The sequence below is a fragment of the Telopea speciosissima genome, chromosome 3 (genome assembly GCF_018873765.1).
Source record: "Telopea speciosissima isolate NSW1024214 ecotype Mountain lineage chromosome 3, Tspe_v1, whole genome shotgun sequence".
Taxonomy (NCBI): domain Eukaryota; kingdom Viridiplantae; phylum Streptophyta; class Magnoliopsida; order Proteales; family Proteaceae; genus Telopea; species Telopea speciosissima.
In genome coordinates, this window is record NC_057918.1 from 33,059,453 (window position 1) to 33,075,493 (window position 16,041).

General features: G+C 42.6%; 1 protein-coding gene across 2 annotated transcripts in view; it reads right to left on the minus strand.

Moving 5' to 3' along the window:
• Nucleotides 1–16,041, minus strand: part of LOC122655830 (vacuolar protein-sorting-associated protein 33 homolog) — a 79,022-nt gene that overhangs the window by 38,666 nt on the left and 24,315 nt on the right. Inside the window, exons 9-14 of one of the 2 annotated variants that reach the window (XM_043850192.1) lie at nucleotides 15,305–15,361; nucleotides 15,012–15,106; nucleotides 1,660–1,711; nucleotides 1,467–1,523; nucleotides 903–965; nucleotides 707–813 (exon numbers count right to left, since the gene is read on the minus strand). In XM_043850192.1, the coding sequence (XP_043706127.1) occupies nucleotides 707–813; nucleotides 903–965; nucleotides 1,467–1,523; nucleotides 1,660–1,711; nucleotides 15,012–15,106; nucleotides 15,305–15,361 (431 nt within the window). Of the gene's footprint in view, nucleotides 1–706; nucleotides 814–902; nucleotides 972–1,466; nucleotides 1,524–1,659; nucleotides 1,712–15,011; nucleotides 15,107–15,304; nucleotides 15,362–16,041 lie in introns of both variants that reach the window. The other variant, XM_043850191.1, reaches the window with a different exon arrangement.

A 16,041-nucleotide genomic window follows, 5' to 3' on the forward strand; every position in this document is an offset into this window, starting at 1 on the left:
GAAAGACAGTTCGGAAAGGAACACACCTGATAGGCAAGAGGACTGGATCGATGTGGAAGAAGAAGGACATCGCACAGCCAACTCCTTGCTTCCCAAGTCAGGTATGATAACTCAACTAAACTTCTTTCCATATTCAATTCTGTATATTGATGGGTACATGCTTGCATATATGAAGGAAAGGAACATAGAATGCTAATCTAATACTATGACTAAACAGAAACGAACTCTACCTTCTAACATTATCTAAAACTGAAATAAGAACTTAAAATAAATAGGACTCTTATCCTACATAATCTACCACAAGAAAATACAGTTTACATAATTATCCCCCCCCCCTATAGAGATAAACCTCAACCCAACCTTGTTGCTCTATCGGTCCAGCCACGATAGAGCTACTGCATCAAGAGTATTTATACTAGATATTATACCTATTCTCTCTTTTTTTATGATTTAGCAACATCCTTTTGCACTTTCCAGTGGCTCAAAGGAGTGTCAAGAAGTTTTAAGGGAAATGAGATGGTGTAAATTTCTTCCCTCCACCCACCCCCCCACCCCTCTTGTAGGTCTCCAGGGCTGTAATCAAGGTGTGATAGCAACAGAGGTGAAGATGATGTCCAACCCCAGGTTTTGGGAACAATAACCAAGGACTTTATGAGCTTGAACAGAAAGAACCAGGAGCAAAGGCAGAAGTATAAATTCCTCTTACATGTCATAACTCTGAGCCTCCACGACTGTGTGCTCTATGTCAAGTTGTCCCAGGAATGAAGGCTTTGATGTAAAAGTAGACAAATGCTGAGCCAGATTGATATGCCTCTGAAACAATCATCACCATAATAGAACCTAAGATCATAAGTGAACCACTTCCAAGAAAAACCATGGAGAATCTCAAAGAACATACTTACAGTAATTTCTGGTAAGGAGTTCAACTTTTTGACAAAGTCCTTTAGTTCAGATACTGTCTGAGTCTGTTTACAGAATACAGCATTCCATTATACATTCTTCATTCAACTACTTAATTATGCCAAATTAGAAGCAAACAACTTTTTTTATAAAACACAACCCTATGCACATTAATATTTTAAACAAAAGTTTCATTGTTCATGGGCCATTGGAAAAGGTAGCAAGGCCGTTGACCTCAACAGCTGAACAATCTGGCCCCCAGTCAAGAACCTCTGAGGCCCAAGAACTGTTGATCAGTCATAGGTCATCTGGTTCAGACAGACTACATGATGGCTCGCATTTGGGGAAAATTAAATTTGTGGTAGAAACTTGGGAGCTCAATACCGCTGATTAAGATACATACAAGTTTGTTACAAACCCGAAAGAACCTGAGTTTCATGAGAGATAACTCATAGCCTCATGGGTATCAATGTGATCCCAGTTTTTTAATCGGTTCCATTAGAGGTAGGTATGGGGAAGTGGGGGGAGGGGAAGACAAGCTATCAACTGCTTTCTTACTGACTTACCGTGGTTGTCATTTCTGTATAATCCTGCTTCATGGATGTTGCTTTTTGACGAAGAACCTGCAATCATGCTGCCAATAGCAACTAAACACAGTGCTCCAAAGAAGAAAATGCAACCTTATCTGATTTAGAAAGGAAAAATAGCACATAAAAAGTATGATAATCCAGAAAATGAGCAGGCTGGTAAAAATTGAACCTGAACAACAACTTCAAAGTTGAGATCCCGTATCTCCTTGAATAGTTTATCACTGAAAATTTTATGAAAATATGGACAATTCAAAAAATTAGATGTTCCTGCAGTTGAACAAGGAAGACATATTTGCGATAAATGAAGGTAATAAATGGACAACACATGCTCACTAGTAACTCCTCCAATGAAGTCCCCTCTCCCCCACCCCAAAAAAATAAGAGGCAAGCAAAGGCAACTGGGAAACACAATTTCTATAACAAAACACATGTCAGAATGAAGATTTTACATCTGAAAAAGACAAACTTGGTATTTGGTTACTCCAGTGAAAAAAATACAGATTAAAAGAAAGAGCAAAACATCAAATGTCCTTCACAGAGAGAAAGATGAAGCTTACCACATTAAGCAATTTTTTGCACACCCAAAAAAAAAAACCTTTAGTATCCAGTTAGAACATAGCAAGGCTCCATGTAAAGTTATTTACAGATTTGTGCTCCTTTCTTCTTTCCTCCTGTCCCCCTCCCCCTGTTTTTTTCCTGATCAATAGCCAAACTACTTTAATGTTCAAGCAAGCTTTTAAACCAAAGGATGGCCTAAAAGTTTCTCTAGATTCTTATGCCTTACTCGGATAATGCTCCATACAGAAGATATCAAAATAATAATCACTGCAGGCATAGCTATCTCAAAGGGGTGTCAGTATTGTTCTCTTGCTCATATCTGAAAGAATCCTGGAATGCCTGGTTGAAGCAAATGGAAGACATTCAGATACAAAAATGGGTTGGTTGGCAACCAAACCATTTTCGAAATGGGATTTTCCTCGTGTTGCTCTACATCAGACACATCTACTTGGTGAAGAATGCAGTAGTAGGAAGATTCCCATCTCTGGAAAGCAAGAAATGCTTGTCTCATCATGGCCCACACTTCAATATATTTGATGCAGCCATGATGCCACTAGCCATTAATGCTCCCATGACATCACAAGCATTTAATGCCAGCTCCACTTTCTCCATCTCTTCTAATGACTCTTTTCCAACGGCTCTATTTCAATGGCGATTTTCCAATGACATTATTTCAACAGCCTATTCTAATGGTTCTTTCCCCTCTCCCTATATATGTATCCTTTGGCTTGTAGAAAGTAGAGTTGATAATGTGTACTATTAGAACTTGTGGGTGTGCCATGGTGAGCTCCATTGAGAGTTTTAGGTCCTCTAGTGGTGAGTCCCACACTTGGGTGAGTGAGTCCTCAAGAGACCTAGAGCTAAGTGGTCCTCTCTGACCCGTGAGTTAAATGAACCTCTCTGAGCCTTATCATTCTGTATTTTTTCTTTATTTTATAGTTTATTTTGAATCCTCCCCTTTTGAGCTACATCAATTTGGTATCAGAGCAAGTTCTGATTCTTGTGGTGATTAAAATCCGAAACTGATCAAAAAATCAAGAAGTGAACTTGAAGACGGAGAATGTTTCCAAGGATCGTTTCGCAGCTACGGTAGACGAGAGTAAACAAATAGTATTCAACAAAGCGCAAAAAAAGGTTGTTTTGCAGAGAAGAAAGATAGCCGTTTCAAACTGAAAAACGAGTTCTTTCAAAGCAAGGGAGAATGATGCAACCATGATATCACTAGCCATTAATGCTCCCATGACATCACAAGCATTTAGTGTCCACTCCACTTTCTCCCTCTCTTCTAATGGCACTTTACAAACGGCTTTATTTCAATGGCTATTAATGTAAAGCTAGGTCATGACTAATCTAACCCCAGATAGGATCACAATACAACTCCAAATCAGGTACTGATTTTAAACTTTAATAACAGTGTATAAATATGAACTCAGCAACATGTAACAGTAGGTTAGAACAACACCTGAAACTCCCCACGCATGTAGTAAATAACCCCAGCCCCAAAAAGTAACAAACAGAAGCAGTAGCAGTGCTACCGCAAGTCTGGAACAGGATCAAAGAACCAAAAAAACTACCTGATTTAGAATCAGTAATTAAACATGTAGGATGGACTCTATTTTCCCATCCAGTTTGAGTCTCAAAGGGATGAACTCAGACCAAAGTAAAGGTCAGATGCTGAGATAATGCAATGACATGAAAATGGAAGCTAAATTCAGAAATTAGCAACTAGAGGAGTTAGACAAACCCAGTCATCTGATGCACACCAAATCAGTATCGAGTGGATCTGAACTTATGCCAATTCTTGAATTAGGGCTGGGAATAGGAGATTTTTTATATCTCCCAAACCAGGGTTCAGATAGCCTCCAAACTCCGGTCGAGTGGAGGTCCTGGGGTGCTGTTATGGTCCTCCAAATATCACCCAAAAGTGACGGATGGTTGCTGAGATCTGAGGAATCGAAGTAGCAGCAGGTTTCCTTAGAGAAAACCAGAACCACAGGAACTGGTATGTGTCCTCTGATCAACAACTATAACAACAGTAGCTTGGGGCTTCAAGGGGAACTTCAGTAGATGAAACAGCAACTCCAACAGACCTCAGATGGGTCTCAGATGTGCCCAAGAAAACAACTCAGAATAGGTAGGAAAATGGGATATCGAATGGAGAAGAAGGGGAAGGGATAATGGCTATCTCAGCCAAGGGTATCTCAACTCACAACCTCTCACTGCTCTATATTGCGCAAAGCACAAAGCTATCCTTCATTAAAATCGTGGGGAAAATCCAAGAGGTCCATTACATTATATAGTTGAACTTAAAAAAAAAACGAAAATAATAAAAAATGAAACAATATAAAAATCTCTTACAAGGAAAATTGAGACTTGTTCCTCAAGCAACTAAAATCTAAACAAAGTAGACATAGGCTGAACTTAAAAAAGGAAAGTATGTAAATAAAGGTTGTTGAAATCTATCCCCCACAATTGGCTTTGAGTGAGCCACAACACCCAGCCCGATTGGGCTGGCCCAGCCTAAGCTAGTTGGCCCTATGGCCCATATTTTTGAGTGATGGACCATCCCCTTTGTGATTCCTGCGACTGTACTTTAAGCCTAGAAATCAATCTGCATCAGCTATTCTCCAACGGCTTTATTTCAATGGATCTACTCCAACGGCTGCATTCCAACCTCTCTATTTCAATGGCTCTTTCCCCTCCCCTATATATATATATGTATCTTTTGGCTTGTAGAAGGTAGAGACGACAATTTGCATTTTTAGAATGATGAAATCTGGAAAATGGGAGAATGACTTGTGTCAATGAGACAGTGAAACACAGGCCATCTTTATTTATAATAAAGAATAGAACAATCTAGAATGAGTACAAGACCAAAATACCCCTATTGACAATTCTACCCTTGTACCCATATTACAACACTCCCCCTCAAGCTAGTGCATAGATATCTATCATGCCCAACTTGCTAACAATATAACTAAACAACTTAGAACTTAGGCCTTTGGTAAGAACATCCACAAGCTGATCATCAGAGGGAACAAAGGTAATGCACATCTGACCACTATCAAGTTTCTCCTTAATGAAATGACGGTCTATCTCCACGTGCTTTGTCCGATCATGATGAACCGGTTTGTGAGCAATGATGATTGCGGACTTACTATCAGAGTACAATTGCATAGGTAAGTCAACCTCAATTTCCAAGGTCTTGTAACAATCCTTGGAGCTAAAGAGCCTCACAAATACCTTGAGCCATAGCCCGAAACTCAGCCTCTGCACTGGAACGAGCAACAACATTTTGCTTCTTGCTCCTCCAGGTAACAAGATTTCCTCCAACATAAGTGCAGTAGCCAGAAGTAGAACGCCTATCATCAGGTGACCCAGCCCAATCTGCATTTGTATATGTTTCAACCTTCATGTGTCCATAAGGTGAAACCGAAATTCCTTTTCCAGGAGAAGCTTTTAAATATCTCAAAATTCTGTACACAGCATCCAAATGTGTAGAGTAGGGGTCATGTACATACTGGCTTACCAAGCTTAATGCAAATGCAATATCAGGCCGAGTGTGGGACAAGTAGATCATATGTCCAACTAGTCTCTAGTACTGCCCTTTGTCAACAGGTTCTCCTTCTTTTGACCTAAGGTGACAATTAGGCTCTACAGGAGTATCAACAGGCTTACTTCCCAACATACTTGTTTCAGATAATAAATCCATGGTGTACTTTCTTTGAGATAAGGAGACTCCTTTGCTAGAGTAGGCAACCTCGATACCCAAAAAGTACCCAAGCTTACCCAGATCTTTAATCTCAAACTCAGTACCCAGAAAAGTCTTCAAAGCATCTATCTCCTCCTGGCTGCTCCCTGTGATGAAAATATCATCAACATACACTATCAACATTGTCACATATTCGGTAGTCCTTTTAATAAAGAGTGTGTGATCTGCATTACTTTGCTTGAATCCAATGGAGACCATAGCTTTATGGAAACTACTGAACCACACCCTAGGAGATTCTTCAACCCATAAAGAGCTCGCTTGAGCTTATACACCTTTCCCTAAGTCTGCTGAGAATCAAAACCTGGTGGAATATCCATGTAGACTTCTGCAGCCAATTCACCATGCAAAAATGCATTTTTTACATCAAGCTGGAATAAGTTCCATCCCTGAGGGGTTTAGGTGGAGACTTCAATGTGGTGCGAACCCAAGAAGAAAAATTGGGAGGTAGACCCATTGATCCTTCCTCTGTCCTTGCTTTCAATGATTGTCTAGAAGAGCTAGGTATTGAGTACCTTCGTTGGACCGGTTCCCCCCTTTCTTGGAACAACCGGCGTGTTGGACTGGATCGCATCGCCTGCAAGCTAGAGCGTTTTCTCTCTAATGAGGCTTGGCTCTCCTCCTTTCCCCACTCCCTTGCCAACTTCCTCCTCCAGGGCCTTTCTGACCACTGCCCCTACCATATCCTTATCCACCCATATTCCTCCTTCGGTCCTAAGCCTTTCAAATTCTTCGACGTGTGGACCTCCCACCATCTTTTCCTTCCCACCGTCCTCAAGGCCTGGCGCACCCCGGTCTCCTCTCCCTCCCTCCCCCTCATTGCTCTGACCAGGAAGCTCCGCAATACCAAAGCTGCCCTCAAAAGCTGGAATATCTCCTCCTTTGGCAATATTAATTCAAGGCTCTCCTGCTGCAAATCCAATCTCTCTTCCGTCCAAGCTAGACTTCAATCTGACCCCCTCAATCCCCTCCTTGCCTCCTTGGAGGAAAGTTTCCTACGTCAAAAATCCCGCATCAAGTGGTTGGAGTTGGGTGACTCAAACTCTGCTTATTTCCATAGGTCTCCGAAAGCAAGGCTCAACTCTAATTCCATCACCCTCCTCCATTCCCCTGATGGATCCACCCTTACCTCGGTAATTGACATCAAAACTGCAACTATCTCCTTCTTCTCTAACTTGTTCAATCCCCCCCTCTTCCTTCCACCCCCATTCCCCCTGCCCTCATCAACAAATTCCTCCCTCCCCTTGTTGCGGATTCCCTCATCAGCATCCCCTCTGATGAGGAGATAATCAAGGCCATCCACTCCCATAAATCTAACAAAGCTCCCGGCCCTGATGGTTTTAGCATGGGTTTCTTTCTTAGCTGCTGGGACTCCATCAAAGGAGACCTCCTCAAAGCCATCCGCAGCTTCTTCTATAAGCCTAGCCAGCTGGCTCAGGTCAACCAAACCTTCATTTGCCTCATTCCCAAAAAAGAGGGAGCATCCTCTCTTTCGGACTTCAGACCCATCTCCCTCTGCAACCTCATCTACAAATTCATAGCCAAAATCCTTGCCAACAGAATCAAGGCGATTATCCCTTCTTTGGTCAGCCCCAACCAATCCGCTTTCATTGCCGAGAGAAGCATTGCGGATAACATTAACCTTTGCTCTGAGATTGTGTGGGGATTTGACCATAAATCTCACTCTCCAGTTGCCCTCTTGAAAATTGACCTCCATAAAGCTTTTGACTCCCTCCGGTGGGATTTCATCTGCGGAGTGCTCTCTCAAATGGGCTTTCCCCTTACCTTTGTTCCCTAGATCCATGCTTGCATCTCTACCCCCTCCTTCTCAGTTCTTGTCAATGGTTCTCTGGCTGGCTTCTTCCATTCCTAGGTGGGTATCCGCCAAAGATGCCCCCTCTCCCCTTTCCTCTTCTCCATCGCCCTGGAAGTTCTCTCCCGCAGCATCCAATCCAAGACCGATCTTCACCTCATCTCCCCCTTGCCAAAATGCAAGCACATCAACCTTACCCATCTTGCCTTTGTAGATGATCTGATGATCTTCTCTAAGGCCTCTCACTCCTCCATCTCTGCTATAATGGACTCTCTCCACCTCTTTGAGTCCCTCTCGGGCCTTCGTATTAACTTCCTTAAATCCAAAATTTTTCTCTCTGGCATCTCCGATTTGGACCGGGACTCCCTTCTTACCCTCACTGGCTTCTCCATCGGCTCCCTCCCTGTCAAATACCTTGGGCTTCCTCTCATTCCGGCTAGGCTCTCTAATCACCATTGTGCTCCCATGCTGGACAACATCCGCAAGCGTCTCCAGCTATGGAAAAGCAAACTCCTCTCCTATGCGGGTCACCTTGTTTGCATCCGCTCTGTCCTGCAAGCTTCATATATCTATTGGAGTGGGATCTTCAGCCTTCCCAAAGCCACTATCCAGGCGATGGAACGTCTCTTCTGTGCTTTCCTCTGGAAAGGGTCAGACACTTCTAGATTCCTCCATCCTGTCAGCTGGAAGGCCTCCCAAAATCCGAAGGTGGTCTTGGGATCCGGAGAATAAAAGACTCCAACACTGCTGGTATTCTCAAGCTTATCTGGAAAATCTCCTTCCATCAGGATTCCATCTCAGTCACCTGGGTCTATTCTCATCTCCTCAAGTCCAACTCCATTTGGACTGTCCCCATCCCCTCTGATGCCTCCTGGATTTGGAGAAAGATCCTTGCTCTTCGCCCCCTGGCCCTTCGAGGTATCTCATCTTCCATTGCCAGAGGATCCTTCATTTCCCTCTGGCTTGACCCTTGGCACCCCCTTGGTGTCCTTTTCAGTGTGCATGGCCCCAGGTCAATTTACTCTTCTGGTCTTCCCAAAAATGCCCCCCTTTCTTACCTCATTTCCTCTGGTTGTTGGTCTCCCCCCCCCCCCTTTCTCAATCCCTCCATTGCTTCTCGGATTTGGCCTGCTCTCCCCTCCCTTCCCCCTTCCCCCCCTCTTGGTGATAGATTCATTTGGTCGCCCTCCCCCAATGGCCTCTTCAGCACCAGATCAGCCTGGAACTTTATTAGACCCACCGGCCCCATCGTGCCTTGGCATAGCCTAGTCTGGTTCAAAGGCCATATCCCTCGCCATAGCCTCACTACCTAGAGAACCCTTCGCCTTTGCCTCCCCACCTAAGCATTCCTTATCCACCATCATATCCCTGTCTCCCCTGCCTGCTCCCTTTGCTGGAATGGCCTTGAAGACATCCCTCACCTCTTCTTTGACTGCCCCTTCACCTCTACTATCTGGAAAAAAGCCCTGTCCTCCATCTGGCATCACAACAGGAGACCCCTAAATTTTGAGCGAGAATGGCTTTGGTTGGTTAAATCTTTCTCAGGTTCCTTGATTTGTGATGCCATTGGAAAGCTGGTTTTTAGAGCTGCTATTCACCACATCTGGATGGAGCGCAATCTTAGGAGATGGACTTCCAACTCTCGTTCTTTTGACCTGATTTGGAAAGCCATCTCCTTTGACATGTCTTCCAAGCTCAGCCGTGCTCATCTTCGCGCTGTCAGGGACAACCCTAGGAATAGGCATATTGCTGGTTTTTGGGGCCTTGATCTGCCCTCCCTTTTCCCTTCAACCTCTTCGTAGGTTGGCTGTTTCTCCCCCCCCCCCTTTTCTCCTTTGTATATTCTTTCTTTGTCCTGCCCCCTCCTGGGGTAAGGTAATACATATTATTCACCCAAAAAAAAAGTTCCATCCCTGATTGATGGCATAAGATAGGAGAACTCTCACAGTATTCATCTTAGCTACTGGAGCAAACGTCTCTTGATAGTCAATTCCATATGTCTGAGTAAAGCCTCTAGCAACCAGCCTGGCTTTATATCTCTCAATACTTCCATCAGCCTTGTGTTTGACAGCAAATACCTATTTACACCCTACAGCTCTATTTCCCGGTGGAAGCTGAACCAAATCCCACGTGTTATTTTTTCCAAGAGCTCTCATCTCTTCCTCCATAGCTTCTTTCCAGTCCGAGTGTGCCACTGCCTCTTGCCAAGAGTTAGGAAGAGAAACAGAGGACAGAGAAGCAAGAAAAGTCTGGAAACTAGGAGACAATGAGTCATAAGAAACCACATTAGAAATCGGATGATGAGGGCAATTGCGTTTACCTTTCCTAACAGCAATAGGAGGGTCTAAAGTAGGATCATAAGGAGGAACAGATGGAAGCTTACCAGAGGGTTCAGAGGTAGTAGAACTTGGAACTGTTTTAGTCAAGCTTATAGGAAAGATGATAGTAGGCCTGTTCTGGTCGAGCTTACTCTTCCTGGCAAGCGTCTGAAGTGGCTTATCTCCCTGAACTACCTTCTCCTTCTCAGGCTGAATAATAGTTTCACTAGGCACAGGAGTCTCCCCCTGAACAGAAACCTTACTTTGGCTTTGCACCTGTTCTTGGCTAGTAACCCCATCCTCAAGAACATCTTCTTCTTCCCATGGAGAATCAATAGGATTTGAAGGACCTCTTCCCGAGGAACAGACTCCCCCTGAAGAGGAACAGGGTAAAAGGGAACATCCTCTTGAAAAACAACATCCATGGAAACAAAAACTTTGTGAGAAGAAGGATGATAACATTTATATTCTTTTTGGGTAGCAGAGTAGCCCAAAAAAATACATTTAAGCCCCCAGGGATCTAATTTCCCATGGACATGATGATTACGAACAAAAGCAACACAGCCAGGAGGGACTGGAAAGGTAACAATACCAAGAAGAGTTTCGACTGAACTCTTACTATTTAGAACACGGGAAGGCATCCTATTAATAAGAAAAGCAGTAGTAGTAACAGCATTGCCCCAAAAACGAACAGGAACATTCATAGCAAACATGATGGACCTAGCAACCTCAAGAAGGTGACTGCTTTTTCGTTCTGCCACTCCATTTTGAGGTATCAACACAGGATTGAACAATCCCATGGGCAGAAAAATAGGACTGAAATGTCCCAACCGAGTACTCAGTGCCATTATCAGACCGAAGAATTCTGATTTTAGCATCAAACTGAGTGGAAACCATATGGTGAAAATCCTAAAATATAGAAAACACATCACTCTTTTGGTGCATTAAATATTTTTAAAAGTCACAAACCATCTATAACCAGAAGAATATATCACATGGGCAGAGCCCCACACATCGGAATGAATTAAACTAAAAGGAACCATACTACGATTATCCGACATAGGATAGGTATTCCGAGTTTGCTTTGCAAGAATGCAAGCATGACAATGAAAATTACTCAAATTACATAACTTAGTAAAACAAGGAAATAAACTAGAAAGAGTTCTTAAGGGTGGGTGTCCCAAACGACGGTGCCAAGTGTTCAAATCAGCAAGGGCTTTTGAAGCAATACCTAGGAGAAGCCATAGTAGTTAACGCAGTAGGAGGCTGCTCTAACAGGTACAGGCCACCTTCCATCTTACCACATGCAATCGTACTGCCCGTTTCCAAGTCCTGAAATACGCAGTGAGAAGGAAAGAAAATTACCTTACAATTGAGCTCACGTGTAATACTACTAATGGATAACAGGTTAGTTGAAAAATGTGGAACATGAAGAACAGAAGATAAGGAAAGAGAAGGTGAACAATGAACAACACCCTTGCCAGATATAGGAGAAAAAGAACCATTAGCTACCTTGGCTTTATGGTTACCAGCTAATGGAAAATACTAAGAAAACATTTTAGGAGAGCTCGTCATGTGATCAGTAGGCCCCGAGTCAATGATCCAAGAAAAAGATTTGACAGAGGAGCTATGACCACAAAACGAAATACCTGTGGAAGGACTGTCAGAGGAAGGTGCAGTAGTGGTAGAGGCAATACTGGCATGGGCCGAAGGTGCTGGAGTAGTAGATTCCAGCCTTGACATCAAACTCCGCAAGTGACTCATCTCATCGGTAGAGAGGAGTGTATTAGAGGAAGCATCCTCAGAGATCGATTGGTGAGCAGCACTACCGCCAGTTCTCGGCGTACCACGCCCACGAGGCTCGGGAGGGCGACCATGGAGTTTCCAACAATGATCCTTGGTGTGGCGCTCCTTCCCACAGTAGTCACACTTCACGGGAGGGCAACCAGATGGGGACAGCAGGTGCAGCAGAAGCACTAATCTGGACCCCAGGAGAGCCAGCAGGAGATGCCCGAGTCCCTTTGGCAAGAGAAGTATATAGGGCAGCACACTCCACAAGCGGAGGCCACAATTGCATAGGCCTGGGCAAGGGTAGGAAATGGATCCTTATTCAAGACATGAGCACGGTTAGGATCGTACTCCATATTCAGCCTTGCCAAGAAATCATACACCCGAAGCTTCTCTTCCCACTGGCGATAGGCAATAGTGTCAGCTTGACAAGTAGCAGTAAACTCTCCATAGAAATCCAGGGTCTGTCAAATACCCTCATGGCATTATAGTACTTGCTAAGAGTGAGATCTTTCTGTTCCATCTTATGGATCTTCCGACGGAGTTCATAGCACTGGGCAGCATTACCAACCTTAGAATAGGTTTCTCTGGCAACACTCCAGACATCGGCAGTAGTCTCCAACAGAAGAAAACTCCGAGAAATAGACTGATCAATCGAACTGAGAAGAAAAGACATCACAAGACACTCATCGAGATCCCATTTATCCTGGGCCTTCCCTGCAGCATTAGGACGAACAGATGTACCCGTCAAATGGACTTTCAAACCACAGGAACCAACAGCGAGCGAAACAGACCTCGACCACATGAGGTAATTATTGCCATCAAGTTTAACTGAGTTAGTCTGGAAGGTACGGAAATCCTTTTCACGGTGCACAAAGGACCCTCCTTATCCAAAAGAAATGGCAGAATTTTTGTTGTCAGACATGGCCGTAGAGAAGGGGGAAAAAATCACAAAGCTTCACTCAACGAAGCAGCACATAAAAAAATCCCCAAAAAAGAATAGGAGATTTAAGGCATAAGTGAAGGCAAAGAGCCCTTGGTGGGATACACTCACCACCAAGGGAAGCCAAAAGAGAAAGGCAAGGAAGGGGACCCCTACGGCTTAGGCTGTAGAGACAGAAAAAAGGTGGGTGGGAAAAAACGGAAGGAAAAAGTGGGGGAAGGGTGGGCAGTGATTTTGGGAAAATAGAGAGAGAAGGCAGAAGGGGTGGTGAAGATGGGAGGTGGAAGTTGTGGTGGTGCTGCTACGGTAGTGGTATTACGGCGGCTGTTTTCTTAGTCTCAACCATGACCAAAAAACCTAGGTCAATTTTCCCTCGCTCTGGATACCATGATGTAATCTGGAAAATGGGAGAATGACTTGTGTCAATGAGACACAGGCCATCTTTATTTATAATAAATAATAGAACAATCTAGAATGAGTACAAGACCAAAATACCCCTATTGACAATTCTACCCTTGAACTCATATTACAACATAGAACTTATGGATGTGTCATGGTGAGCCCCATTGAGAGTGTTAAGGTCCTCCAGTGGTGAGTGAGTCCTTAAGAGACCCAGAGTTAAGTGATCATCTCCGACCCTTGAGTTAAGTGGTCTTCTTTGATCCTTGTTATCCTGTATTTTCTTTATTTTCTAGTTTATTTTGAATCCCTCCTTTTGAGCTGCAACAATATTGCCAAACATGTGGCCAGTTTCCTCTTCTACTTGTCATCAATGATGATTCAAGTGGGTCAATATCCATGGGAGGTTTGCAGGGAACCAGGGGTCCAACATAGCCGACCATTGCATAGTTCACCAAAAACTAAGGGGGAAGGGTGATTTGGATGTATTGTGGTTTTAAACAGTGGAAGTATTCAAAATCTCCATATTCGAAGCCTCAACAGTACTTCAGGCATTGTAGCTCTTAGTTCTAGTCATTGTCATGTTACTGTAGTTTATTTTCACATATCCAGCATAAGTCTAAGCATGCATAATTGCCATCGATTTTATTTCTCTTCCCCCCCCCCCCCCTGTTATAGATTCCAATAAGAAGAGGAACCCAACCAATCTGTTGGAAGTCTACATAAGATTATGAAGGTCTCTCGAATTTGATTTTCACATCAACCAATGAAAGAGAAGCTCTCTTGCATGCTTTTTACTGCTCACTCAAAATCTCTTGGCGATAAGTATCATGACACTTTCAAGGGTCTGAAGGTATGATTCATAAAGCTCAATTGTGATTATTCCAATAGAACGTATCAGCTTGCAAACCCCTATATTTTCCATTAAACCCTAGATCTTTTCAAACCAACTTTAACCATCTCATCCAAAATCTTTCTGAGTAAACACCAACAACAACAACTCAGCCTTATCCCAACTAAATGGGGTCGGCTACATGGATCCTTGCAAAGACAAAATATTAATAACAAAGGTAAAAAAAAGGAAAGGAGCACAACAACTACAACTACACAGTCTTATACACACTACCTGTGGTCGCTACACGGATCCTTCCCTCCAGTCAGCTCTATTTGACGTTATACTTGAGACAAGGCCTAGTCTATGCATGTCTTTCCCCACCACTTTCTGAGTTACCACCATAGCCAATAAATCACTCAGCCTATCAACCCCACTAAACCCATCAAGGCCATCATCCACCTTGAAAAAATCATTATAAGATCATCCCATAAAAATCAACTAATATACAACCCTGTTTCCAGTCGCCAAGACCTCCAAGTTTAATTTCCCATAAAACCCTAATCTATACCCTCAACAGTTCACACAAACCAAATTTCTTGTTGAGAAACTCGAACTCTCAAATTCAGCATCCCAACTTATCTTCTTTTTAAGGATGTTTCTTTCAAGAATTTCAGCATTGTTGGCACAGCGATCTCACCATCCAGAACTTTGAAGAATGCAAAACAATGATGCCCAAAGAGCTAGTGATCCACAAATGGGCTCAGGAAACACTCCACAATATATTAATAATGTTCAAAAATCAGAAAGAATACAATATTAGTCAATGTCGAAAGGGAAAAAATGTAATGCCCATGGTGGCTTTTAAACAACAACTTCATAACACCCAACTCAAATTTGTAATTTGTGAAGCTCAAAGTAAGGTCGAACATAAAACAGTAACAATGCTAGACACTTGCGGGAAAAGGATTAACAAAAAGGAACTGCAAGGACATAGAAAAGTTTCTTAGACACCCAATTATGTCAAATAGGAAAAAGTCCTCAAAATAATTTATACCTTGAATTAGGAAAAATCATCAAGCTATAAGAACATCAATTTACCTTGAATTAAGTGGAACCTTCACTTTCTTTCCCTCTTGTTGTACACCCATGATGGTTGCATCAAGCTCCACAGAACCATTATTGACACGCAAAAACTGCACTAAGACTATCAGAGAAAGCTCATGACAAAATCTAAATAAAGATAGGCATTATGTAGAAAGGCCAGGGATAACATCTATGGTAAGAGGGGAACAACATGTTTATTGTGAACTTATAGTCATGACATATACTTCCACTTTCAGAGTTTTCGAACGTGCAGACAGAATGAAAATTCAGTATTAGCACAAGCATACCTCATCAACCAAACCCTCATAAGTTAACTGAGAACACATAGGTGTAATCATGTCCACCTGCATCCAGAACAAGGATTATAACTATCCACAACCACATAACCATGACCATTTATGACTATACAATAGAATGAGAAATTGAGAATAACAATTACTCACACAGATTAAAAAAAATGAATGGAAAGTAAATAGACCTAACAAAAAAAGCAGTACCCCAAAAATTCTCCATTACCTTTTGTGTGTACATCTTATAAAAGGAGCTTGTCCTTGATGCATTAGATACTTACTCTTTATCATGCCTTCTCTAGAAATCCATATAGTGGCATGTTCAAGTAACCTCAATCTAGTGCTACTCTAGATTTTAGCTATTAGAAAATTTGAGGAAAGAACGTCATAGTGGAGTCCACTTGAGGCCCAAGAATGTTTGGGATCCCACCTCACTCTCAAGGTTAGCAAGCATAAGAGTACACTAGTCGATTGGTCATTCGCTTTTTTTTTTTTTTGGTGGGGGGGGGGGTGATGCAGTGTAATCACCTGAATGGGCTTATATTATTAGAAATGAGCTTTGAGTTGGGTTATGTATGTATTGGGCCTTTGATCTAATGTGTTTTCATTATCCACTTTAATAAGCATATAATATGGGTAGAGGCTTTTCACCAAAAAATATATATATATGGATAGAGGCTAGGCATACGAGATTAGTTAGTGAAGTATCTTTATTTATTTATTTTAATTGTTAT